Source organism: Hyaena hyaena, unplaced genomic scaffold (assembly GCF_003009895.1).
Source record: "Hyaena hyaena isolate Hyena2069 unplaced genomic scaffold, ASM300989v1 scaffold_103, whole genome shotgun sequence".
Taxonomy (NCBI): domain Eukaryota; kingdom Metazoa; phylum Chordata; class Mammalia; order Carnivora; family Hyaenidae; genus Hyaena; species Hyaena hyaena.
The window spans coordinates 2,042,542-2,068,388 of NW_024080735.1; the positions used below are offsets into that span (position 1 = coordinate 2,042,542).

At 47.7% G+C, this 25,847-nt stretch overlaps 1 protein-coding gene across 1 annotated transcript in view; it reads left to right on the plus strand.

The window, feature by feature from the left end:
• DNAH14 (dynein axonemal heavy chain 14) overlaps positions 1-25,847 on the plus strand; it is a 293,617-nt gene that overhangs the window by 242,018 nt on the left and 25,752 nt on the right. Inside the window, exons 72-79 of the mRNA XM_039235797.1 lie at positions 3,072-3,287; positions 5,992-6,077; positions 8,940-9,096; positions 10,416-10,626; positions 14,523-14,625; positions 16,303-16,530; positions 23,140-23,337; positions 24,265-24,461. Coding sequence (XP_039091728.1) covers positions 3,072-3,287; positions 5,992-6,077; positions 8,940-9,096; positions 10,416-10,626; positions 14,523-14,625; positions 16,303-16,530; positions 23,140-23,337; positions 24,265-24,461 — 1,396 coding nt within the window. The remainder of the gene's footprint in view (positions 1-3,071; positions 3,288-5,991; positions 6,078-8,939; positions 9,097-10,415; positions 10,627-14,522; positions 14,626-16,302; positions 16,531-23,139; positions 23,338-24,264; positions 24,462-25,847) is intronic.

Genomic DNA, 25,847 nt, shown 5'->3' on the forward strand with positions numbered 1-25,847 from the left:
ATGCCAACAAATTGGACACCTAGAAGAAATGGAAACATATAATCTACCGAGACTGCATCATGTTAAGAAATGGAAAATTCAAACAGACTTATAACAAGTAAGGAGATTGATTTAGCAAGCAAAAATCTCTCCACAAAGAAAAGGCCTAGGCCAAATGGCTGCACTGGAAAATTCTTCCAAACATTTAACAAAGAATAAACACAAATTTTCCTGAAACTCTTGAGGAGGGAACACTTGAAGCTTGTTCTGGAAGACCAGCATTACCCTGATACCAAAGCCAGGGATTCCTTCAGAAAAGAAAACTACAGACCAATATTTCTGATGACTATAGATGTGAAATTTCTCAACAAAATACAGCAAACCAAATTCAATAGCCTATCAAAAGGATTATTCACCGTGACCAAGTGCAATTTACTCCTGGAATTGCAAGGACGTTTTGACATAAGAAAAATCAATCAATGTAATAACCACATTAACAGAATGAAGGACAAAACCATGACCATCTTAACTGATGCAGAAAAAGCATTTGATAAGATTCAACTCTTTCAGGATTAAAAACACTCAACAAACTGGGACTAGAAGGAAAGTACCTCCACACAATAAAAGTCATTTGGGAAAAACCCACAGCTAACATTCTACTAATTTTTCTCTAAGATCAGAAACACTAATTTTTCTCTAAGATCAGAAACAAGGCAAGGATGTCCCCTGCTCTTACCACTTATTTTTAACATGGAAGTTCTAGCCAGTGCGTTAGACAAGAAAAAGAAATAAAAGATGTCCCAATTGGGAAGGAAGAAGTAAAAGTATCTTTGTTCACAGATGACACGATGTTATATGTAGAAAACTCTTAAATGTCCACAAAAACCCTGTCAGAGCTAGTAAACCAATACAGCAAAGTTGTAAGATACAAAACCAACATGCATCATCAGGTGATTTTTTATACATAACAACAAATAATATGAAAAGGAAATTAAGAAAACAAACCATTTATAATAGCATCAAAAGGAACAAAACATTTAGGAATAAACCTGAAGAGGTGAAAGACGTGTACACTGAAAACTATTAAACATTGCTGAAAGACATCAAAGACCACAAATAAATGGAAAGAAACCCCATGTTCATGGATTGTCAGACTTAATATTGTTAAGGTGTCCATACTAACCCAGAGCAATCTACAGATTCAATGCAATTCCTAACAAAATCCCAAAGGTGCTTTTTGCAAGTATAGAAAAATTCTTCCTAAAATTCATGTAGAATTGCCAGGGACTCTAAATAGACAAAACAATTTTGAAAAAGAAAAACAAAGTTGGAGGCATCATACTTATTAGTGTCAAGCCATAGTATAAAGCTACAGTAATGAGAACAGTCTGGTACAGGCATAAATACAGGGAAGCAGACCCATGGAATAGAACAGAGAGAACAGAACAGAAATCAACCCTCACCTATATGGCCAAAGGATCGTCAACAAGGATGAGAAGACCACTCATTGGAGGAAAGGACAGTCCCTTTAACAAATGGAGCTGGGAAAACTGGATATCCACATGCAGAAGAATGAAATTGGATCCTTATGCCAAATACAAAAATAAACTCAAAATGGATTCAAGATCTAAACATAAGACCTAAAACTATAAAACTTTAACATTGGACCTGGTAGGGAGCTCTCGGATAAGACATCAGTGCACAGGCAATAAAGGCAAATACACACAGGACTACATCGAACTTAAAAACTTCAAAGGATACAATCAACGGAGTCAAAGGGCAACCTATGGAGTAGGAAAAACTATTTCAAATTATATGTCAATAAGGAGTTAGTGTATAGAGTACCTAAAGAACTCAATAATGCAACAACAAAAAAATCAAATAACCCAATTTGAAAATGGGCAAAGGACTTGAAGAGACATTTCTCTAAAGATGATACACAAATGGCCAACAAGCATATGAAAAGATGTTCAACATCCTTGATGATCAGGAAATGCAAATCAAAAGATCATAATGATATATCGTCTCACACTCCTTAGGATAGCTACTGTAAAACAAAACAGAACAGAAAAACAGAAAATAACAAGTGCTCCAAGGATGTGTGGATATCAGAACCTTGTGCACGGTTGGTGGGATGTAAAATGGTTCAACACTTAATGGAAGACAGTATGGAGGCTCCTCAAAAAATTAAAAGTACCATATGATCCAACAATACCATATCTGGATATATATCCACAAGAATTGAAGGCAAGGTCTCAGCTTGATATTTGCACACCTCTGTTCACGGCAGCACTGTCCACAACAGCCAATAGGTGCAAGTGACCCAGATGTCCACCAGTGGCTAAGTGGATAAACAGAATGGTGTAAGCGTACAAGGGAATATTATTCAGTCTTGAAGAGGAGGAAACCCTGTCACCTGCTACAGCATGGATGAGCCTTGAGGACATCGTGCTGAGTGAAACAAGCCAGTCACAAGGAGTCCAAGACTGTAACCACTTACATGAGGCATCTGGAGTAGTTGGGATCCTAGAATCAGAAAGTACGATGGGGGTGCCCAGGGGTTGGGGGAGGGCTGTTTCCTGGGGACAGAGTTTCAGATTTGCAGGGAAAGTTCCGGAGATACATTATGAACGTATTTAACATCGATGAACTGTACACTTCGAGATGGCTAAGATGAGAAATGGCGTGTGTTTTTACCACAATAAAAAGCTGCCACTTACATAACTGATTTTTACACAAAATGACTTTTCCTCAACAACAGACATTTATTAAACATCTGCTTTTGGTGAGTAATGCAAAGGTCAAGGGTATCGTCTCTTTTATTTTTTTAACAATTTTTTTAATGTCTTATTTATTTCTGAGAAAGAGAGAGAGACAGGCAGCGTGAACAGGGGAGGGTCGGAGAGAGAAGGAGACACAGAATCCGAAGCAGCTCCAGGCTCCGAGCTGTCAGCACAGAGTCCGACGCGGGACTCGAACCCACTAACCGGGAGATCATGACCTGAGTCGAAGTCGGACGCTTAACCGACTGAGCCACCCAGGCGCCCCGGGTATCGTCTACTTTAATGCGGCCGTTTCCCTTTCTCTATTAGACGCGTATGAAACCTGCAGACAGCGGCACCTTGGGTGGCTGTCGGGCTCCGCATGGGAGCAGTGTCTGTACGTCAGCCGCGAGCTCGAGCCGTTCGCGCTGCTGTGCGAGTCCCTTCTGTCCCACGTGGCCCAGTGGAGCGCCTTCAGGACCAGTCCGGCCGTCTACGGCCTGATGAGCGCGCCCTTCCCTCCAGAAGAGGCTCCGGTGGAGGACGGTAGGAGAGCGCTCAGCGTGTTGTGCGCGTGCGCACCGGCGGCTTACACTCCTGGCTCGGTGTCTCAGGAGAAAATCCAAGGGGGGACGTAGCTCAGCTGTGAGCACGGCTCGTGTTAGTTCATGCCGGCCCCACGCCGCCCACCTCGCCCGTGACTGAGCGTGAAATCAGGCCGCGGCCACGCCGCCCACGCGCGCCGCCCACGCGCCTTACAGGTCGTGGCAGGTGCGCTCCCCGAACCGCCGTCTTCAGCACACCTGTTCCCTGTCGCGCCCGGACCTCCACCCACATCCTAGTGTGTCTCCCTCCACACTTCTCTCCGCTGTCCTTCCGGATTTCCGCCACAGGGAACCCACGCATCCTTACCCGCATTTCCTCTGCTCCGATTCCTGGGGACGGGAGGCCAGGAAGGGAACTCCTGGATCGAAATTGTATTATTTTTCTGTTAATGGTTTGCTCGTCTGAAAAGTCCAGGGTAGTTTTCTGTTTCCACCAGCGAGACACTGACTTCCTCTATTCCGAGAGGGCTACTGATTTTGGCTTAACTTTGGCCAATCTGAAACCGTCAAGGTACTTTACTTCGGATTTCTTGGCCAGCACTACATTTTCTTTTTTAAGATTTTATTTTCTTTTATTAAGTTTCTTTTTTTTAATAGTTTCTTGTCAAGTTGGTTTCCGCATAACACCCAGTGCTCATCCCCACAAGTGACCTCCTCCATGCCCATCTCCCCCCATAACCCCCCCCCCACCCCAGCCATCTGCCCTCAGTTTGTTCTCAGCATTCAAGAGCCTCTCATGGTTTGCCTCCCTCCCTCTCCCCAACTATTTTCCCCCCTTCTTCTCCCCCTTGTTCCTCAGTTAAGTTCCTCCTAATCCTCCTATACGTGCAAACATATGGTATCTGTCCTTCTCTGCCTGACTTATTTCGCTCAGCATAACACCCTCAAGGTCCATCCATGTTGCTACACATGGCCAGATTTCATTGTTTCTCATTGCCATGTAGTATTCCATGGTATAGATAAAACACATCTTCTTGATCCATTCGTCCGTTGATGGACACTTAGGCTCTTTCCATGTTTTAGCTATTGTGGAGAGTGCTGCTATGAACATTGGGGTACATGTGCCCCTATGCCTCAGCATTTCTGTATCCCTTGGGTAAATTCCTAGCAGTGCTATTGCTGGGTCATAGGGGAGTTCTAGTGTTTTTTTCCTGAGGAACCTCCACACTGTTTTCCAGAGGGGCTGCACCAGTTTACATTCCCACCAACAGTGTAGGAGGGTGCCCGTTTCTCCACATCCTCGCCAGCATCTAGAGTCCACTGATTTGCTCATTTTAGCCACTCTGACTGGCGTGAGGTGGTATCTCAGTATGGTTTTCATTTGTATTTCCCTGATGATGAGGGATGCTGAGCATCGTTTCATGTGTCTGTTGGCCATCTGGATGTCCTCTTTGGAGAAGTGTCTGTTCATAATCTTCTGCCCATTTCTTCACTGGATTGTTTGTTTTTTGGGTGTGAAGTTTGGTGAGTTCCTTATAGATTTTGGATACTAGCCCTTTATCTGATATGTCATTTGCCACTATCTTTTCCCATTCTGTCAGTTGCCTGTTAGTTTTATGGATTGTTTCCTTTGCCGCAGCACTACATTTAAATACCTTCTCAGAGGTTCGTGGACCACTTGGACTTACCTGTTAATGTACTTGGCTCATTTTTCTACTGAATTGGTTATTCTTTTTTGGCCATCTGTAGGAACCCTACTGGTGTGATAGATGATTAACTTTGTTTTGTTAAGGATACTAACTTGTTCATTCAAATATTTTTAAAACTCGGTCACTGTCTGTTGGATTTATCTATGGGATCTGTGCCAGCCATGGTGAAATGTCTGCGTGGCCAATTACGTCTGTTTTCCGTTCTTCTATAGCCTCCTGATTTCCAGTTCTGATTAAGAAGCTCTCCCCCTCCCCCTTACGTCATTGTTTTGTAAGGCGAAGATCTTTTTATTTTAGGGAGAAAAAACAGATTTATCCATTTGTATCTAGATTTTTGTGTATCATGGGCTTTTTTTTTTTTAAGATCACCAAACCTATTTCCTCTTTAGTCAAAAAAAGCCATTTCTGTCATGTAAGTTGCATTTAAAGTTAGACACTGGGGAAGGGAAATAGTAGTGACAGGAGGCAGGTAGAAAGCACAGCTGCATCAGGGATGGCTGGAAGTGAAAAACAGCCGCCCCCCCGCCCCCCCACCCCCACCCCGCTATCGTAGGCTGGGTGACCCAGAGGATCCTGGGATTAAACAACCAGATGCGTATAATAGTTGGTTTTTCCAAAATTTGGGAATCTTGTTACACTTCCACTTAACTCTCAGTCCCCATATGTGTTACAGGTAGATTACGCATAGAAATCTCTAACCAGATGGTAACTCTGATCTAGAATTACCAGTTTACGTTCACCAGAAAAACCGCACGCAACAGAAGCAGCTTACAAAGCATTGGCCAAGCCTAGGCTCCCTGGCCTGAGGTCTGCCTCACCTGTGACCTCAGGCCGCCTCCAGTCTCATGGGCATAAAGTTCACTTGAAGAGACGTCAGCCGTGTTTAAAAAAAAAAAAAATGTGCAGCCTTAGGCCAGACTTGTCATCGTGGTGTCTTTTTAGTGACCCAGGGTGTTTGACTGTCCATCTCTGTGTCTTTCTCTGAATTACATCTAGCTGAACTTCTGAATGAAGATGAAGGAATACACAGGCCTAGGAATTTCCCCTGGGAGAAACTCACTCCATTTCAAAGACTCATTTTGGTAAGATGCACTGTGACAAAGCAGTGATGTTCTCAGTGCTTTGGGCGCCATATCAGTAACTTAAACCATTCAAATGTAAATCGTTATTAGCGAAATACATGGATTTTACAAGTAATGCTAATAACAGCACCACATCCATCCACCCACTGTTCATACAGGGGATACCCCACCTGAGAATCTGGGTGGGGGTTGGGGGGCTGGGGGTGCAAATGGGCATCATTTGTGAGCCCCTCAGAACACTTGCCACTTAGTGTTTTACAGACAGTATTTCATTCAACCCTCATAATAATCTTAGGGGGTCAGTGCAACTGTATCCCCCACGTCACAGAGCCAGGGAGCCAGAGCTCAGAAATCGCCTAATGGAGCCGGGATTGGAACTCAGTGTATACGACCCGAGCTCCTGGGGGGAAGCCAACACTACACCCCTTCCAAGTACACTGTTCCGAGTTCATCCTTATCCCCGAAAACGTCTTTTTATTTCCACACCTGCCGTCTAGCTCAGTGAGGGAGAAACACCCCCTCTCTCCCACCTCAGCCCCCCACTTCTGCAAACAGCCAGTAACCCTTCGATTTCCGCCTTGGATTTTATTCTTGTAACACTTTAAAACTCACTCCAGAGAGACACTGCCCCCAACACTGCATGTGGCTTAGAGGCGTGTTTCACTTTGCCTTCCTGTTCTTAACATTTCGAGTGTAATTTGTCCCAGACAAATGGACTTGAACCTACGAGGTCTCTCTGACGAGACTGCAGAGCGTTCAAGGAGAGAGAACCAGGCTAACCCGAAGGTTCAGTTAAGAGGTATTAACGCAGACGCTGGACACCAGTCTGTGCGGGCGGATGCCCTCGCGGGAAGAGGGGAGACGGAGCGATGTTTTCACGGGCACAGGAAACATGAGGAGCTGCAGGAAACAACAGTGGTTTTCTAGAAAATAGGACCTTCATTTTTCCATTTCTTCCTTTTGTATTCCTTGAATTTTATGGAGCCAGTATGTATCACCTTAACAGCAAAACTAACTCCGTTCTGAAGCCTGAGCTGCATTAGCTTTCCCAGTAAGCTCCAGATGATTTCCATGTGTGAGCTGGAAACGTTGTGAGCGTACCGTCCCGTTCCCAAACCCACAGTCAGAAGAGCTGGTCTGATAGTGTCACGTGTACGGACAAAGAAATCGAGTTAGAATATTTGAATCTGGGTCTGACCTGTAAGAGGAATTGGGATCTAATACAGTGAGACTATATTAGAAAGAAGGGGGGAAGGATGATACCGCTGAGCCCCATCAGGACAGGGCCGGGTCCCGTTAGCACCCCGCTCCCCATTGCGACAGCCTGCCCGGCAGGCTGTCGCAATGGGGGGACGTGGACACGAGAGAACTTTCCAGAACTGCTCATGCCTGCCTAGGAAAGAGTTCAGCACAACCCCAACGTACAGTAAAGTAAGGGGGGGCACACTCCCGTCTGGGGGACACACCCCCGGCCATGACACCCCCGGCCGTGACGTGTCAGGACACCTCGCTGTCTGCCGCCCGCGGTGGATTCTAACGCTTCCACTACCCAGACGCACTCGGCGAGCTCGGCTCTCAGACCCCAGAAGTTCTGTGTGCAGCCGGTATTCATTTAAAAATATATACACACAGGGGTGCCTGGGGGCTCAGCTGGTTAAACATCTGACTAGATGTTTAGGCAACAACACAGAGCCTGCTTGGGAGTCTCTCTCTCCTTCTCTCTGTCCCTCCCACCACCCCCATAATAAATAAATTTTTTAATAGTTGCTGTTCTTCTTTTTTAATTTTTTAATATCTATTTATTTTTGAGAGAGAGAGAGACAGAGTGTGAGCAGGGGAGGGGCAGAGAGAGAAGGAGACACAGAATCCAAAGCAGGCTCCAGGCTCTGAGCTGTCAGCACAGAGCCCAACGCGGGGCTCGAACCCACAAACCGTGTGATCATGACCTGAGCTAAAGTCGGACGCTTAACTGACTGAGCCACCCAGGCACCCTTTTTTTAAAAAAATTTTAATGTTTATTTCTGAGACGGGGGGGATTTTTTAAAAATGTGAAACACACACACACACAGACATAAATGCTGCGTTTAAGTCAAATAAAATTAAGATTAATTTTTCCAAGGAAGAACAGAAAAGAGCAGAATTTGACATATCGGTCACACATATTATGTTAAGCAGTGACTTTGCCAATATTTGACAGTTCTCGACCTGGAACAGTGGCTTCCCATGGTCCGGCCTCGGACATCCACACAGATGCGCAGTTTCAACCCTTCCCTAAACGACGGGCTCTCTGGTGCTGGAAATGCTCAGGACAGAATCCGTGACCATTCCCTAAACAGCACACAGGTTGATACAAAACAGTTTTCACACAAAAGCTCTTTCCTCCGAGATGTGCAGTGATTTCTTCCAACGGGTCCTGAACCTCTACTCACCACGTGGACACAGTTTCCAAAATCTTCCGGTCCCTCTGGAGTTCTTTCCAGATTCGTACCCAGGTTGCTGGCCTGCTTATCTTCACGTTATTACTGGAGGAGTCGGTGCGCACCTGGCCCTCATCCGCACGTGGTGGGGTATGTGGACAGCGGGGCAGGAAGTGCCCACAGGGAATCGGGGACCGTAACCTGGGTTTTCACACCCAAGGCAAGATCTCTGTCACAGTGTGAGAGTTAGAGGCACCAGTGGCTCAGTACCGAGGAAGGGCCACGTGAGGACCACGAGCCGTGGCCTTTGTCTCCTCGCCACTAGCCCATTAGAGGTTCCCAGCACGAAGTACAGCGTGACGCTGTGAGGACGTAAATAATGAACATACCTCCTTGTTCGGTTCCATTTTACCACAGGGAGTTTCCTGTGGGTGCTCTTTTTCAGATAAAAATTCTTCAGCCAGAGCATTTAAAGAATTCAGTGAGAAGGTTTGTAGCTGAAAAAATGGGAAATGAATATAGTCTCCAAACTGGACTTAATTTGCAAGAGTCATATGAGGAATCCAATGCCAGAACTCCACTGATACTCATTCACCCCCATGGTAAGCTGCCCAGGCGGGGCTCACTGAAAGGCACACCGGGGTGGGTCAGGTGAGCGGCTGAATCTTGGTTTTGGCCCAGGTCATGATCTCATGGTTTGTGAGTTCAAGCCCCACGTCAGGCTCTGCACTGACAGCTCAAAGCCTGCTTGGGATTTTCCCTCTCTCTCTCTCTCTCTCCCTCTCCCTCTCCCTCTCCCTCTCCCTCTCCCTCCCTCCCTCCTCTGCTAGCTCACTCGTGCTCTCTCTCTCAAAATAAATAAACTTAAAAAAAAAGATATAGAGAAGTAGGTTCTGTGGTGGGTATTTTTATGTTTAAATTATTTTCCTATTTTTATTTACGTATTTTGGGAAAGGGACTGATTAAAAGTTTAAATTATATGAAGACTGGATATTTCTAAAACTATAAAAGAACCAAGGATGCAGTTTCCTAGATTCATAACCATGGAAAAACTTACCAGTACTAATTTTCTGTGCAGAAAATGTCTCCTAAACACGTATTATTAATCTGAAAGTTGGGATTGCCCTTGCACTTATTAACGGTTTTAATAGGTTGAATATACATATATATCAGAAAGTGGTCCCATCCACCCAGCCCTTGTCTTCCTCAAAACTCCAAATGCTTTTTTCCTGGTCTTTGCCCGACAGACCCCAAGTTTTACTTCATCTTCTGTTATCATCTCCAGATCAAATATGTCTTTAGGATTTACCATTTTCAAACTTTGAGTCTATTAGGCAAAAAATGACTTTAGGAAAGTGCATCCATGTGGAGGCTGCCTCCTCTGTAAACTTTTATGTAAAGCAGCCGGTCTGTGCCTGACACACTCACAGTAGGTGCTGTGCACTTACTGAGGACATGGCCCGGGATGGCTGCCAGGGGTCCAGCCCTCACGCCCATACTCCAAACAATATATAGAATGGAAGAAAGGGCGTATTACACAACAATTTAACAAACCTTGCTACCGAGGCCTGTTCACAACACTTAGATGCCCTTACCTCACTGCAAAAAATGAAGTCTTTCAGCTGGAATCACAGTCATCCTGAGTAACCCTGGGGGTCAGCTGCTGAGGAGAGAGGGACGACTAGATGCTGGAGTAGATACCAGCGGTCGCTGCTGTAGGTACTGTCACCACCGTATGTTAGAAAACCGAGGCCACCCGGTTAGTAAGTAACAGAACCAAACCCTGAACTCCGTGTGCGATCCAAACACTGTGTCCCCCATGTCTGCACCTTTCCCATGACCCCGCCACCACTGGGTGTAGTTTTTATGAGGGAATGGAATGAGTTCACAACCGTGTGCCCGTTTCCACACTGTTGTCCAGGGACTGACCTCACCAGCACACTCCTGAAATTTGCACAAGAGTTGAAAGGAGGAACGCAGCACGTGACGGTGATCTCCCTGGGCCGCGGCCAGGCGGCGAAGGCCGAGGAGGCCATCATGGCGGCCCTGAGCAGCCCCGCGCACTGGGTCTTCCTCCACAACTGCCACCTCGCGGCGTCGTTCATGCCCCGGCTCTGCTCCATCATAGACTCGTGAGAGGTTTACTTTTGTTTGTGAGGGGCCAGGCGAGTTACCTTAAGACTGGGAGGAGGGGTTTGGGGGGGGCACGGGGGGGGGCACCGTCAGTGCAGCCTCTGATTCTTGATTTTGCCTCAGGCCGTGATCTCACTGTTTTTGAGTTTGAGCCCCACATGAGGTTCTGCGCTGACTGTGTGGATCCTGCTTGGGATTCTCTCTTTCCCTCTCTCTCTGCTCCGCCCCTTCAAAATAAATAAATAATCTAAAAAAAAAAAAAACAAAAAAAAACCAGAAAAGAGCAATGAGGTGAAAGTGGAAATGAACCCATCCAAGAACTGATGGCCTGAATCCGGGAAAATTAAGCTTTCTTACGTGGGTTCTTTTTCCTCCAAGAACTTTAGAACTACTCTAAGGATACATCAGTTTTCCAGGCAAAGAGCCTCCCTGATTGTTTCTCCCCATCCCTCAAGCCCTCCCTCTCAGCAGAAAATATGCCATACGCACACATATGTGCACACATGTGCATCCAAACCATAGTTTTTAATATGCCACTTGACTCCAGACAGCTCACGTCCAACCTCCCTGGGGTGACTTCTTTTCTGGCCCAGAGTTAGCACTTCCTCTGGCCAGCTCCGGCTCAGTCCAGTTGTCCAGGTTAGAGCTCCCAAAATCCCGCTCGCTCAGGCAGAAGCTTCTAGAAGCTCAGCCTTCCTGTTGGCAGCAGAAGTAGTTGGAATCAGCAAGGCTTTAAACTGGTCCATTTTTAACCGGTTGCTGTCGTGTGTGTGTGTGAGCATTGTGAGTGTGCATATGTGTGTAAGGTGGCTGGCACTGTCCTATGAGTGTGTGTGTGAGGCTGCATAAGTGTGCATGTATTTGTGTATAAGGCGGCCAGTGCTGTCCTGTGAACGTGTGTGTCTGCATGTGTGCGTGTGTGAACGTGTGTGAGTATGAGTGTGTGTGTGAGCGTGCATAAGCATACGTGTGTGTGAGGCAGCCAGCACTGCCCTGTGAGCATGTGTGTCTGCGTGCATGCGTGTGTTTGTCTGCATGAGCGTGTGTGAGTGTGCATGTGTGTGTAAGGTGGCCAGCGCTGTCCTGTGAGAGTGTGTGTCTGCATGGGCGTGTGTGCGTGTGTGTATGTGTATGTGTGTGTGTGTGTGAACGTGTAGGTGTGTGAGGCCCTCCTCCTCATGCTGCTATTCCAGGGCTGGGCACGTTCACAAGGAGCCATAACCTAAATTACCTGCCCAGACTTGAATTCCTGAAAGCTTCGCCAGGATCGTTCTTTCCGTTCTCGACTCCTGTGCTTTCAGCAGTTTACAGAGTTCTTAGTAATTTCTTTTTCGTGTTTACTTTGTCACTTAAGAGTTAAAAGAGGAAGGTTGCTTAGTTGTGTGATTTCAGAACTGGTGAACCTTGGAAGAGGGCGTGGAAACTCCTGCTGCACCCTTCATTCCTGAATCATGCAAAACTCCTGATGGGGCGCCTGCCAGGAATCTTTCTAGAGACTGTGCACACGGCAGGGACCAGACAACATTGGTCTGCCTTCCAAAGCACATTAAGATCGAGAACAACCATAGAATAGCAGGGAGCAATGTATCATTTAAAAAAAAAAGAAATTAGTTGGGATGCTGGGTGGCTCAGTCAGTTGAGCATCCGATTCTTGGTTTTGTCTCAGGTCATGATCACACGGCTTGTGAGTTCAAGCCCCGCACTGGACTCAGCACCGGAGCAGAGCCTGCTTGGGATCCTCTCTCTCCCAAAATTAAATGAATAGATTAAGCTTATTATTTTAAATAAGCTTTAAAAAAAACTTTAAAAAAAGAAAAAGAGAAATTGGAGGAATGTTCTTCAGAACAGAATTTCAGAGGCTTAATAAAAGTAGTTAACAGCACATTAAAAAAAAACATTCTATGTAATCAGAGTATAATTGAGAGAAATTCACACTTCTTTATCAAGTCAAGCCTTTAGGGGTCAAGACTGTCATCCAGCAGCCTACTGTGAGAGAGGAAAATGTGAAGCAAATATCTTATATTTAAGAGTTAAGGACATATGTTCACAACATATTGCTAAGGAAAAATAGGCTATAAACAATATGTACAGTGCAATGTTTTTATTAAAAAAAAAAAGGAAAGAAAAGGGAAAAAGCATACTTACACCTAGTTAGTGGGCTTTTACTGTTTGTTATTTTTAAGTTTATTTAACTTGAGAAAGAGAGAGAGAATGCAAGTAGGGGAGGGGCAGAGAGAGGGATAGAATCCCAAGCAGGCTCTGCACTTAGCACAAAGCCCAACATGGGGCTCGAACTCACAAACCTTCAGATTGTGACCTGAGCTGAAACGGAGAGTCAGACGCTCAACCAACTGAGCCGGCCAGAGCCCTGGGATTTTAGTATAGTTTTTATTTTCTAATTCTGTGTTTGATTTTTTTGCTGTTGTTGTCTTTGGTTTGGTGGGGTTGTTTTATTGTTTGTTTGCGTTTTGCTTTTGTTGCTTTGATTTGTTCCGCACATTTCACACCGACAATGTCAGACATGCAGAAAGCCGCAAGAACAGAAGGAAAACTCCCCTCTGCCCTCTCGTGCCCACGTGTTCACACGGGCCACTTCATGCCTTTCATACGTTTGTATGTAATTCTTTTCCAAATCACTGAAAGTCCGTTGCAGACACTGGCCCCTCAGACACCCCAGTTTGCCCCGATGATCTGGTCAGCTTAATCCTGTCTAGCCTGTTGGCCCCCAATAATATCTCTTACTGCAGAAAAAAAAAAAGGAAGCAAAGCTGTGATCCCGGTTCTCATTCTGTATTTCTCATTGCATTCAGCTGTCACGGCTCTTAAATCCTCCTCATTCTAGAATCTTTCCTCAATCTTGGTCTTTCATAACTTGGACAGTTCTGAAAAGTACGAGCTGGGTCCCTCCGTTTGGTTTGCCTGCGATTCTCTCCAGGTCAGACTGTGGTTACACAGCGTTGCAGGAAAGCCACACGGTAGATCTGTGTCCTTCTCCATGCATCGTGTGGAGAGCACACAGGGTCAGTCTGTCCCAACCCTGGTGAGGACACCTTTGCTCATTTGATTCAAGAGGCATCTGCCCCCAGAGGGGCTCTCAGACCACGTGCATGTCTCAACCTTTCACCCACTAGTTGTAACAGCCATTGGGGATTTTTTTTTTTAATTTTTTAAGGTTTATTTTTAAGAGAGAGAGAGAGAGAGAGAGAACAGGGGAGGGACAGAGAGAGAGGGAGACACAGAATTGGAAGCAGGCTCCAGGCTCTGTGCTGTCAGCACAGAGCCCCATGTTAGACTCGAAGTCAGATGCTTAACCAACTGAGCCCTCCAGGCGCCCCACCACTGGGAATTTTTGACTGAATTATGGCTATGTTATTTGCCAAATGGCGACTTCCTAATTCCACAATTCCTTCTAAATTTATTAAGTGATCTTCTACCCTAAGGAAGAGGCTTTCCTTCTCTCCATTTACTCATTGGTTTCTTTATATCAATCATAGATTCTGTTCTATTTGGTGGAGTACAGTCTGTCGCCGCCGTCACTTATTTCAACGTTCAGTTGTTCTAGATTAGGGGGGGGGACACTTCATTTTGTTCTTAAGTTGTAATTTTTCCAAGGATTTTTGCAATGAGCTTATGCTTATGTGGAAAAACTACTTTGCAAAACGGGGAATTCCCAGTTCTTGTGCCAATTCCTGCACAGCAGGAGGGGGAGAGTCTGCCCCCCACCCCCACCCCTGCCACCTCACCCCGCCCCCACTGCCCCACCCCCACCACCCCCACGATTATTTAAATGAGCTCTAGGTCAGTTCAAACATAGAGATTCTGGGATTCCTAAAAATAGGTTGGCTTGGCTTACCTTTTTTACATTAAACTAGTTGCTTAACCTTCTGTTTTGCAGATTTCATAGCCCAGATATGACCGTAGACCCTGAGTTTAGGCTGTGGTTAAGCACAAAGTCGGGCGGTTCTTTCCTGATTCCTGTTCTTCAGAGGAGCTTAAAGGTACGGACTGTGTAGAACGAGCTTGGTAGGGACCGAGGAACACTGAATGCAAACTGTCTTGCGTTCCTAACTCCGAATTCCAAAGAGGGTGCTGAGCGTAGCGCCCAGTCTCTCCTCTGCGCTCGGCCCTGCACCGTGGTCCGTGAGGGACACTAACACAGCAGGCAAGGCCCCCGCTTCCAAGGACTCACAGTCTGACGGACATTTTCTCAAACAGGGATGTTAGACTTGCAGCAGCTACGAGCCAGAGCAAAGGATTTGTGTCCCCTGCCCTTTCCTGTCTCTGGCCCCTCCTCCCTGCCCCGTCACCCCCAGCTTGTTCTCTGGGAAGGCTCGCGCAGAGAGCACTTGAGAGCAGTGTTGGGGACAGGGGCCTGAAGGGCGGCCTTATAGAACATTTCACACATTTTACCTCGGGAGCAGGTCCGTGGCTGCAATTAGCAAACTATGGCTTCCCTCTCTTTGCCAAGGTCACACTTCCTCTCTCCCTGTCTGTCTGTGTCTCTGTCTCTCCCCTCCCCACCTGCTCCCGCTCTCCCTCCCCCTTTCCCCTTCATCTGCAAGTCCTTACGGGGCTGCACAGATACTTAATTTTAGAGACACAAGCCGAGTCTGCAAAGATCTGTCATGACAGGGAACAAAACTGAACACTCCTCATTCCTGCATCCACAGCACTTTCTTGGTAAAAATTGCCGGCGATCTGCACCGAAGGGTATTCAAAAGGTCAACATGGCCGGGAAGGTAGAGAATAGCCCCTTCTCCTGGGCACTTTCCAGGACCCAGGCCGCAGGTGAGGGCGATGACACTGGCTTCCACTCTGGGATGGGACAGGGAACCCAGTACCTCCCTCTCTCTCCCCAGAAGGGATTGGTGCTTCGGAGCAAATCCGGGGAGGAGGAGGGGCGGCCGCCAGCCAGGTTCACCCCTCAGGTCCCCCTGCTGGGGCACAGACCCCAACAGCACTCAGGATACATCAGGCTCCCACTGGGTTGCCCAGGAGGGGGAACAGAACATGGGGGAGGGGGCACGAGAGCGGCTCTGCGAACAGTCCCAGCCTGGACCCAGACACCTCCCGATCACATGCGTGCAGATCCATGGATCACCATATGCCCCACACACATCCTCACACGAGCACGCACACAGTTTGTACATATGAACATACATGTGCGCGTCTGTGTGTTTGCGTCTGACGTGCACACAGGGGGCATTTCACACACCCCACAGGTTCAGAGTCCACAGCCACACTCTTTTTTTTTTAATTGAGTTCTATCTTACTTCTTTTTAAGTTTATTTATTTTGAGAGAGAGGGAGAGAGAGAGAATCCCAAGCAGGTCCCGCGCTATCAGCACAGAGCCTGATGCGGGACTCGAGCCCACGAACCACTGTGAGATCCTGACCTAAGCCGAAATCAAGAGTCGGACGCCCAACCAACTGAGCCCCCCCCACACCAGCGCCCTAACGGAGTTTACTTTTCATTTTAAAATCTGAATGGGAACGATAGGAAATCTTGGTACAATCCTCTCACAGAAACTTCAAGTGAAAAAAGAATCAACACGAGATATTTGATGTGCTGCTGAGTCCTGCAGGTTCACGCTCGGCCAGCCCCCTGACCGGCTCTGTCCCCCCACCAGGTGCCTGCGTCTGCGCACACTCTCCTTACTCACCTCTGTTTTCAAGGTTGCAGTGGAAACCCCCCACGGACTGAAAAATAATTTACTCCAGATGTTTGGACACAGCGGAAGTGGGGACGTGACAGAAGAGATCTTTGAAAAACCAGACTGTGGACCCTGGTGGAAAAAACTTTTATTCAGCTTATGTTTCTTCAATGCGCTAATCAATGAAAGAAAAAACTATGGACTACTGGGCTGGAATGCTGCTTACAAATTTAGCTCTTCAGACTTGGAGGTAAGTGTTAGGTCTTCAAAACAAATAGTAACAACGAATGAATAACGGTGTATACAAACTGCCTGCTGTATGTCTGCACAGACACTGGGTGTTTTCCCTGGCGGCCAGGAAATGAACTCTGTAACTCAGTAACAAAAGCTAGTGTCTAAAAGCTTGCACCTCCCTGCCCGCTTTTCCAGAAACACATCACAGCTCCCAGTCTATAGATGTGCAAGTATTCAGTCTGTTGGAGAGCTCAGTAACTCTCGGGGATTTGGTTCTTGGCCAAGAAAGAAAAAAAAGCAGGATAAGGGAAGGGAAGCCAAATGTCACACCCACTTCAAACGGCATTGACCAGGCCGACTAATTAACATAGATAAGTTAGCATAGTGCCCAACACTCAGAAACCACTGCAAAATGTCTGTGGTTTGTACTGGGTTTGTGTAAAGCAAGAGAGATTGCACTGACCCGCTGTGGGGGAGGCGCACAGCTTAGTGGTCTTTATTATTATTTTCTTTCTAGAACCTTCTATCTGCTTCACGTCACAGGGTGTTTTTCTGTTGCTAAAGTAAACATGTGGTGACAGCTACTTAAACACTCCCCCAGGCTAGATCAGAGGCCAAAAACCTGAGCAAAATCTGATTCTGCCTCTGGGTGTCCAGCACCTAGACCTGCCCGGATGGGCGCCCTCCACCTCTCCCATGTCCTCATTGGGCTTCTAGGCTCTCACACCCTCTGCAAGTCAGTGTGTGCCCCTAACCAGATGGACACAAAACGGCTGTGCTCTGGGCTTCTGTCAGGGTATGGGCTCAAACACACTTTGTCCTAACCTCACCCAGTCAACAGGCTACCTAACAATATATTGGGGGAAATGCCTGTCGCATATATGACATCAGTGGCTAACATGCCAACTGTATGAAGATTCCTTGCAAGATAACAAGAGAGAGAAAAATATCCCAGTGGGCAAAGGACACGGAAAGGCAGTTCCCGGTGTCAATACAAAAAGGCAGTAAGATGACGAAAATCTGTTCAACTCCATGAGCAGTTGTGATGTGAATTTTACATCAACTTGAAGGGACCACAAGGCCCCCAGGTATTTGGTCAGATGTAATTTTGAGTATGTCTGTGAGGGTGTTTCTGGGTGGGATTCGTAGTGAAACCAGTAGATTGTAAAGCAGATCGCTCCCCCTGATGTGGGTGGGCCTCATCTAATCAGTTGAAGGACTGACCAGAACAGGAAGGAAATCATCCTGCCTGACTGCATCTGAGCTGGAACACCGGCTTCTTGCAGCCTCTAGACTTGAACTGAAACACTGGCTCGCTCTGGGCCACTAGACCGGAAGTACGCCTGGAAACTCGTCAGCCTCCGTCATGACGTGAGCCAGGGCCTAATAGTCAGTTTCTATGCATGTGCTCCTCACCTCGGTCCTCTGGAGACCGACTGGTACAGTCTTCAAGGAGGTGCTCGTTACAGCCACAGTGAGATGCCACTTTCCCCACCGCGGTGGCTACAACGACAACACAGAGAGGCAGGTCCAATCTTACGCTGCTCTTGGGAATGGTCACTAACTTTCCGGAAGGCAGCTTGGTGGTGTGTATCAAAATTCTTCAAGGAATTCCTGTTATCGTTGATTTAGAAAGAGATCGTCGCATTTATAGGACTGACTGGTAAAACTGGTTTTAACAGCCCGTCCACAGGATTTCATTTCTGCATTTATACAGAATTCATTTCTCTTACAGATAGTTTTCTAAAAAGCATCCTAGGCCATCTTGGGGGGAGATGAACGGCAGGAAGGGGGGTGTTAGCAGGCACTGTGTCACCCACAGAGCGTGTGTGAGTTTGGCGCCGGCTGGCGTTCCTGGGGCGCTGCTCTTCAGAGCTTTGCAGAGAGGCTGCAGGCAGATGCCGGTGTCCAGAAGAGGCAATCTTCCCCTCCTTCCTCCTCCCCCTCCTCCCTCCTTCCTCCTCCCCCCTCCTCCCCCTCCTCCTTCCCCCCCACTGTGCGGCACGTGGGAGACAAAGACCTTGTGGGTGCCGAGCTGAGGGTCCAGAAGTTCCAACTGGGAACATTGTGGGAAACTGGATTTAGGCACAGCCCCCTCATTAAGGAAGCGGAAACTTCTACTTCCCTGGGAAATTGAGTTTGGACACAGGCTCCTCCCAGTGGGGGGCGTGCCCAGCCAGCCGGTGGTAGTCAGGCAGCTCAGGGGCTCCTGGGGGACCCTCCATCTGGCTGGTGCTGTCCCCTAGCCCACAGGGCCAAGCATCAGTGCACCCCCCTACCACACCCAGGCTGCGGCCCCTGACAGCTCCCCAAAACCTGGACCTGAGCCCCAGTGATGAGACCACGAAAATAATGCATCCAATGAGACCTGATGGCCAAAGGGAAAGAGCAGGAAAGAACAAGCAAAGGGACAGGAAGGTGTAAGAGACCGTGAGGATACACACGGCCACACACGCGCATGTACACGTATTCCAGACACACGATGTTTTTAAGTGAGCGCACGTCAGTTTCTTTTTAACCTTCTTTACCCTCAAGATGGTAAAACTGACTTTTAAATATATAGGAAAGAAGTTCTATAAACCGAGAGAGATAGTCACGAAACACGATTGCCAAGTCACATGGCAAACCGATAAATGCCCTGCAGGCAATAAAACGGTGCCTTTGGCTTGTGATTTTCTTGCTGAGCCGGACACCGTCCGTGTCTGTGGAACAGAATTCACCAGCACTCTTCTCAGAAGGAATCGCAAGCCATCGGCTGTCCGGGAATCAGTATCTACTCTGACGGAATTCTGAGTGTTCTGACCACAGGCACATCTGAACAAAAACCGGTGATCCCAGAGCACTTGGTCGTCCGTGAAAGGGTGCCGGATGCTGCCTGGTCTGACGTGGAAAAGGCACGTGCCTGCCCTTCTGCCCACTCCCACATTTTGGGGTTTCGGTTTTTTTGTCTTAACAGCTCTGATTATGATCTACATCATCTCTAAAGGATATTCAGGATCACAGAGTTAAAAGGGCAGGGGGGGGTGGGGCTCAGGGTGCTCAGCCGTGTCACAGGTGCAGGGAAGAAGCTCACCGGTGCCTGGACTCCACGCACCGTCTTCAGCAAATCCGGGCTCTGCTCACACCGACCGCTGTGAACTAAAAACAAAATGAGATACTGAGTCGGAGGGGAGAGTGGTCAGGGTGGGAAGTTGAGTCAACAGCTGGAAAGACCAGGAGCACAAGAAGAAAATGACAGAATGATGGAAATCACGGGGGACAACTAAGATGTCTGAAGAGACAGGAATTCCGGCCGAGAAGATGGACTAGTTGGAGAAAAACTAGGAAGAAAGCGGTTTTATTTTCCCCGCACTGATGACAACAGATCAGTCTGCAAGATTGAAAACCCGCACGCATCTGGACACGAGCTGGGACACGAGCTGGGAAATTCCGAGCCGTGAGGACCCATGGTGACCTTGTCAGGGGTCCCCACCAGAAGGCAGTGGGAGAGCAGACACAGCCCCGGAGGAGGCTGCATGCAGGGGATCCAACGGGGCGGGGGGGGGGGGGGGGTTGTCCTGCACAGCAGGTGGTGCAAGGTGGGGGGTGTCCTACACAGGCGGGTCTTGCATGGCCCAGCCTGGCTCTCACTCTCAGTTGTACCAGCACAGTAGTTGCTGTGTGCGACTACATCAGGGTGGAGGCGGAGACTCACAATGAAGGGAAGTGACTGAGTGGCGAGTGTGGAAAGCAGGAAATCTGTGAGCCTCGCCACATTGTTAAATCCACATGGATAATAATGAGCTGCTCAGGGTGAGTGGTCTAAGTGCTTAACACAGATTATTTAAAAGGAAGGCTCATTCGACAAGAAAAATCTCTTAGGCTAAAAACACTACTCTATCTCAGCAGAACCCAGAGGTAGGGGAGAAGGGGCATGTGGGGCGGGCAGGGGTCCCCTGAGGACAGGAAGGGGGAGGCTAGGCGGGCAGAGGAGGAAGTGGGAACTGTTCCCACTAGGGGCGGGGAAAAAAGAAATGTTATTTTAATAAGAATTCAAGGAAAGGAAAGGTTGCCTGTGTTGGAAACACTCCGATGTCTAAATTAGCAAAGAAGCAAAGGGCACACAATGTGATCAAACTGTCAGAAAGGAAGAGGGAGAGAAACAGAATAGAATAAATGACAGCAAAGTAACATGGAAGGAGTGTGTGAAACGTGAGTGGACTGCATTCCCTCCCGAGGAGGCACGTGCAATTTATAAGAAAAACACTTAAGTTAATGAAGAAAGTTTAAAACTACCAAGAAAATAAAAACAGCAAAAAAGCAGGAAATGACAATGTTAACATCAGACAAGAACGAATTTAATCTGAAAAAGCACCAAATAGTAGACAGAGACACAGTTTGTGAAGAAACAACAGTGTGAGAATGGTTACCTTTTGCGGAGTGCCTCTCGCAGTGCTCTGTGGACTCATGACCTTGACCCTCGCGTCAGCCTGGAAAGACGGTGGTCTTACCACGTTTTGCGGTTGACGCACAGGAGGCTGAGGGAGTTGGCGGTCAGGATTCGAACCCAGATGGTCTGGCTTCGGAGTTTGTGCGCTCGGATATTGCACGATTCGGTCCTGACACAGGTCAGACTATAGCCTGCAGTAGCGTGTGCACAAACGTGTATGCGGGTACCGGGGACACGTACATGCACGTGCGTGTGATTACACGTGTGTGCGCTCCTGTGTCACCACCAGGGGGACTTTCAAAACCCGTTTCAGAATGAGGGCGCTCTCATGAGCAAGAGTAAGATCATAGAATAAGGTAGAACCCAACATCCCCCTAAGTACACAGCATGCTTTTTTTCATATACCTCAGGAACTCTTAGAAAACTCAGCCAGGAACATGGCCACAGAGTAAAATCTTTAATTATTGTATCGGCCATATTCTCTGATCATAATCTAAGAAGTAATAAAAATTTGACCCCCAAAATCTTAAGTTGGAAATTAAGAAACATGCCGCAAGGTAAGTCTTTTGTCAAAGAGGATATTAAAAGGAAAATCACCAAGTATCCCAAACACAAAGGAAATGAGTCTACTTCATACCGTAATATACGTAATATACGTAAGAATATAGGCTAATTGTACTTAGGACTTGGTGTAAAAATCTATATAAACTACTGATAAGCTTCAGCAATGAGTCAAAAGCATAATCCACTATGAGCACCGAGGGCGGAGTCCAAGAACACAAGAACGGCTCACTCTCTGGAAATCTGTAACTCGCTTTCCATAAGCACATCACTAGATGTGGAAAAGTCTCTTGTTAAGAATTCAGACACCATTCCTGGCATGAACGCAAAAATATAGAGGGATTATAAGGGACTACTTAAATATGGGAAAGCCTACCAAAAACTACAGCAAATATCTTAAACAGCCACCACTGAACTTGTTTTTATTAACATCGAGAATCAAAAAAACAAAAAGAATCAGGCAGGGTGCTGATGAGAGCATTAACATTCAGCATTGCCTCAGAGGCTCTGGTCAAGGCAATAAGAAAATGACATAATTCACATTAATGACGTCAAATCATGTTAATCCATACTAAGAATGAGGGAATAAAAAGGAAATGCCAGACCAGCATTCTTTTAAAGCAAGGAAACTTTACTTTCTAAATTTTTTTTAAATATTTATTTACTTTTGAGAGAGACAGAGCATGCACAAGGGAGGGGCAGAGAGAGAGGGGGAGACACAGGATCCGAAGCAGGCTCCAGGCTCCGAGCTGTCAGGACACAGCCCCACGCGGGGCTCGAACCCACAAACCAGGAGATCATGATCTGAGCCAAAGTCAGATGCTTAACCGACTGAGTCACCCAGGCGCCCCTGGATTAGCATTTTTGGAAGAAAAGAAAACAAGAAAAAAAGATGAAAGGGAGGGAGGGGAGGAGAGAGAAGGAGGAATGAGGTCAAGTCTGTGCCAGGAGTGCAGAGAACATCTGTGCGAAGGGGCCCAAGAAACCTCCCAAGGCCAGCGGGGTCTCCGGGACGGGTCTGACGGCGAGAGCAGGGGTCGCAGGAGACACGTCCCTTTGCTTACCCCTTTGTGCCTTCCAGGTCTAGTGCCACCAGCTTACGGTGTCTATTCAAAGTAATAGTAATCATAACTGATTTAGTAAATCAGTGTTCAACAACAAAAAAAAATTAATGGATGAAAATGTATATCCTGATGTTTTTATCCCTCTTGCTATTTCCATATACAAGTGACCTTTGAACAATGTGGGGGTGAGGGGCACCGACCGTGTGGTTAAAAATCCAAGTATAACTTCTGACGCCCCCAAAGCTTTACTAATAGCCTCCCGTGAACAGTCGATTAATACATATATTGTGTGTTGTGTGCATGATACACCGCATGCCTACAATAAAGGCGGCTCCGGGAGAGACGATGTTACTAAGAACATCATGGGAAACAGAAAATACATTTACGGGAACGGTGAAAAATTCACATATGCGGGGACTCACCTACCTCAAACCCATGGTTGTGCGAGGGTCAACGATATTTTTAAAGAGGAAATACAGGCAGCTGTTGGAGAGTTGTTGGCTTTATGTCCACACCTCAGAGTGGGCCACAAACACCTTCCGAGACCACACAGACCGGGGCCTTTCCGCAGGTCGCCATGAAGGTGCTGGAAAGCGCCCTGAACACCCAGAGCAGCGTTTCGTGGCAGAAACTGCGCTACCTGATCGGGGAAGTGACTTATGGCGGCCGGGTGACCGACACCTGGGACAGGCAGTGTCTTAATGCCCTTCTCTACAAGTTCTGCAACCCAGAAGTGCTGAGGGAGGACGTCAGCTTCTGCAGCGATGAGGTGGGAGAACATGCTGACCCACAGCACTCAGTTTCCCAAATGGGGGTGTGTTATCTAAAGTCTGCATTTAAACATTTTCGTGTTCACTTTTCACGGCTTTTATTAGCCGTTACTCTCTCAACTGACATTTCATCTGCCCAGATGTACTCTCAAGGCCAGAGAAGGCCTGGGAGTGAGACTGTCCCCTTGCTTGTGCGAGAAGCAGGCCAAACGGTCAGCGTCCATTCAGGGAGAGGAGACTCGGGTCCCACGGGTCACAGGGATCACGTCCAAGACGCAGTGGGCGTCTTTTTAACCAGGATAGTCCTGTCTGTCATTATCACTGGACAGGTTTTAGGAGGCCCGTTTCCTCCCCATTGGCTGTGGCTCTGAGGGTCGGCCCCACAGAGGAGGACTGAGTCACGGCTAACGGCGGGAAGGAAAAGCTGGTGGACAGCCAGAAGGGCTCTCCCACGCCACTAAGTCGCTTTTCCATTTAAAAAAATGTATTGTGTATTTCCTAACTGCAATTTTATACTTTTTGACCATCTTCACCCATTTTGCCCCTCCCTCCAAGTGGTCAGACTGATTATCACTGTCACGTTCCTTCTATAGTTTCACCAAAGGAAGGTGGTCTGTTCAGGCCTGACGGCACCCATTACCTGTGAGTACGCTTCGCCGAGGCCACAGGCAGTCAGAGGCTGCTCACCTCCAGAGTGGGTTCTCTTTTTCTCTCTCTTTTCCCAAGAAGAACATTCCTGTGCGTGCTGCGGAGCTGCAGTTTACAAACACAGGCATATTCTGTAGCTTTTGACAAAAGTGTCTAGAATATGCCACCCGGAAGTAAGAGGAGGCTCCTGCATAAGTTTCACGGGAAGAAGTATCTTCACGGGTCACTGAACGTAGGTACCGCTCTGGACAAAAACTAACAAATGGTTAAATGTTCAGATACGGCAGCCGGTGCCAAAGTCCGCGAGCTTGAGGGATTACGTCCGCCTCGTCCAGTCCTTGCCCGACGACGACACGCCAGAGCTGCTGGGGCTGCACCCGGAGGCTGTACGGAGCAGCAGGGAGGCTGAGGGCCAACGCCTCGTGGACAGTCTCCTTGCCCTGCAACCCGGGGCCGCCGCCCATCTCGTGATCCGGTGAGAGCTCACTACAACACTCGTCAGTCGGAAACTATTAAATACTCGTATTAAATAAGTAAGCATTAGATGAATATTTAAGAATTTGAAGAGCTACAATGCAGAACTTATAGACAAATAAGTCTAAGATGTAGTGGGGGCTCCTGGGGGGCTCAGTCAGTTAAGCATCGGACTCTTTTTTTTTTTTAATGTTTTATTTATTTCTAGGAGAGAGAGAGAGAGAGAGACAGCGTGAGCAGGGGAGGGTCAGAGAGAGAGGGAGTCACAGACTGAAACAGGCTCCAGGCTCCGAGCTGGCAGTCAGCACAGAGCCCGACGCGGGGCTCAAACCCACGAACCGTGAGATCATGACCTAAGTGAAAGTCGGATGCTTAACCGACTAAGCCACCCAGGCGCCCCAAGCATTGGACTCTTGATTTCCGCTCAGGTCACAATCTCAGGTTTGTGAGTTCGAGCCCCGTGTTGGGCTTTGTGCTGACAGCTCAGAGCCTGGAGCCTGCTTCTGATTCTGTGTCCCCCTCTCTCTCTCTCTGCCCCGCCCCTGCTCGCACTCTGTCTCCCTCTCTCAAAAATAAATGAACATTAAAAAGCTGTAACAGATGTAACCCAAATTCTCAGGCCTCCTCAGCCTGTACCTAGAAAACAAGGTCATGTCTGTCAAGGCCACGGTGACACGGCAGGAGCTCAGGGCTCGAATGCCTCTCCAGCAAAGTGAGTTCCTGCTGTTCTGAGACACCGTTCCCCGGGCTCCTTCGCAGCCGCCCCGGACACAGGTGCCCACACAGCCTCACCCCCCTCCTTCCGGGCTTTGTGGAGAATGGCTGTGTGCAGCCGGGATCTTCCATCCCCAGGGCCCCCCGCCCCCATTAGTAATTTACCTGGAGTAAAACTCTAAACTCTGTAAATGGTCCTCTTGGTCTGGAGGATACAGAACTGACCTTCACCTTCTAACAGGCTCTTAATAGACGCGTATATTTTTTTCCACTTAGTTCTAAAACCTCTGAACCCACTGGAATCCTGTACTCTTCGGTCTTGTCTCTTTGTTGTTGGGTTTGGTTTTTTTTTCCTGAGAGAGACAGAAACAGAACGAGAAGGGGAGGGGGAGAGAGAGAGAGAGAGAGAGAGAGAGAGAATCTCAAGTAGTCAGCACAGAGCCCAACGCAGGTCTCGAACCCACGAAACTGTGAGACCATAACCTGAGCCAAAACCAAGAGTCGGACGCTCAGCTGACTGAGCCCCCAGGAGCCCCTTTCTGTCTCTTTGGACCACGAAACTCATATTAAACGGTCTCTGACTAGATTCTCACTCTGGCTTTGGCCCACTCTCTGGTGCTCTCTTCCCAGGCCATTAACTGACACGAAATAGGTGTAACTGAGCCCTCCGCCC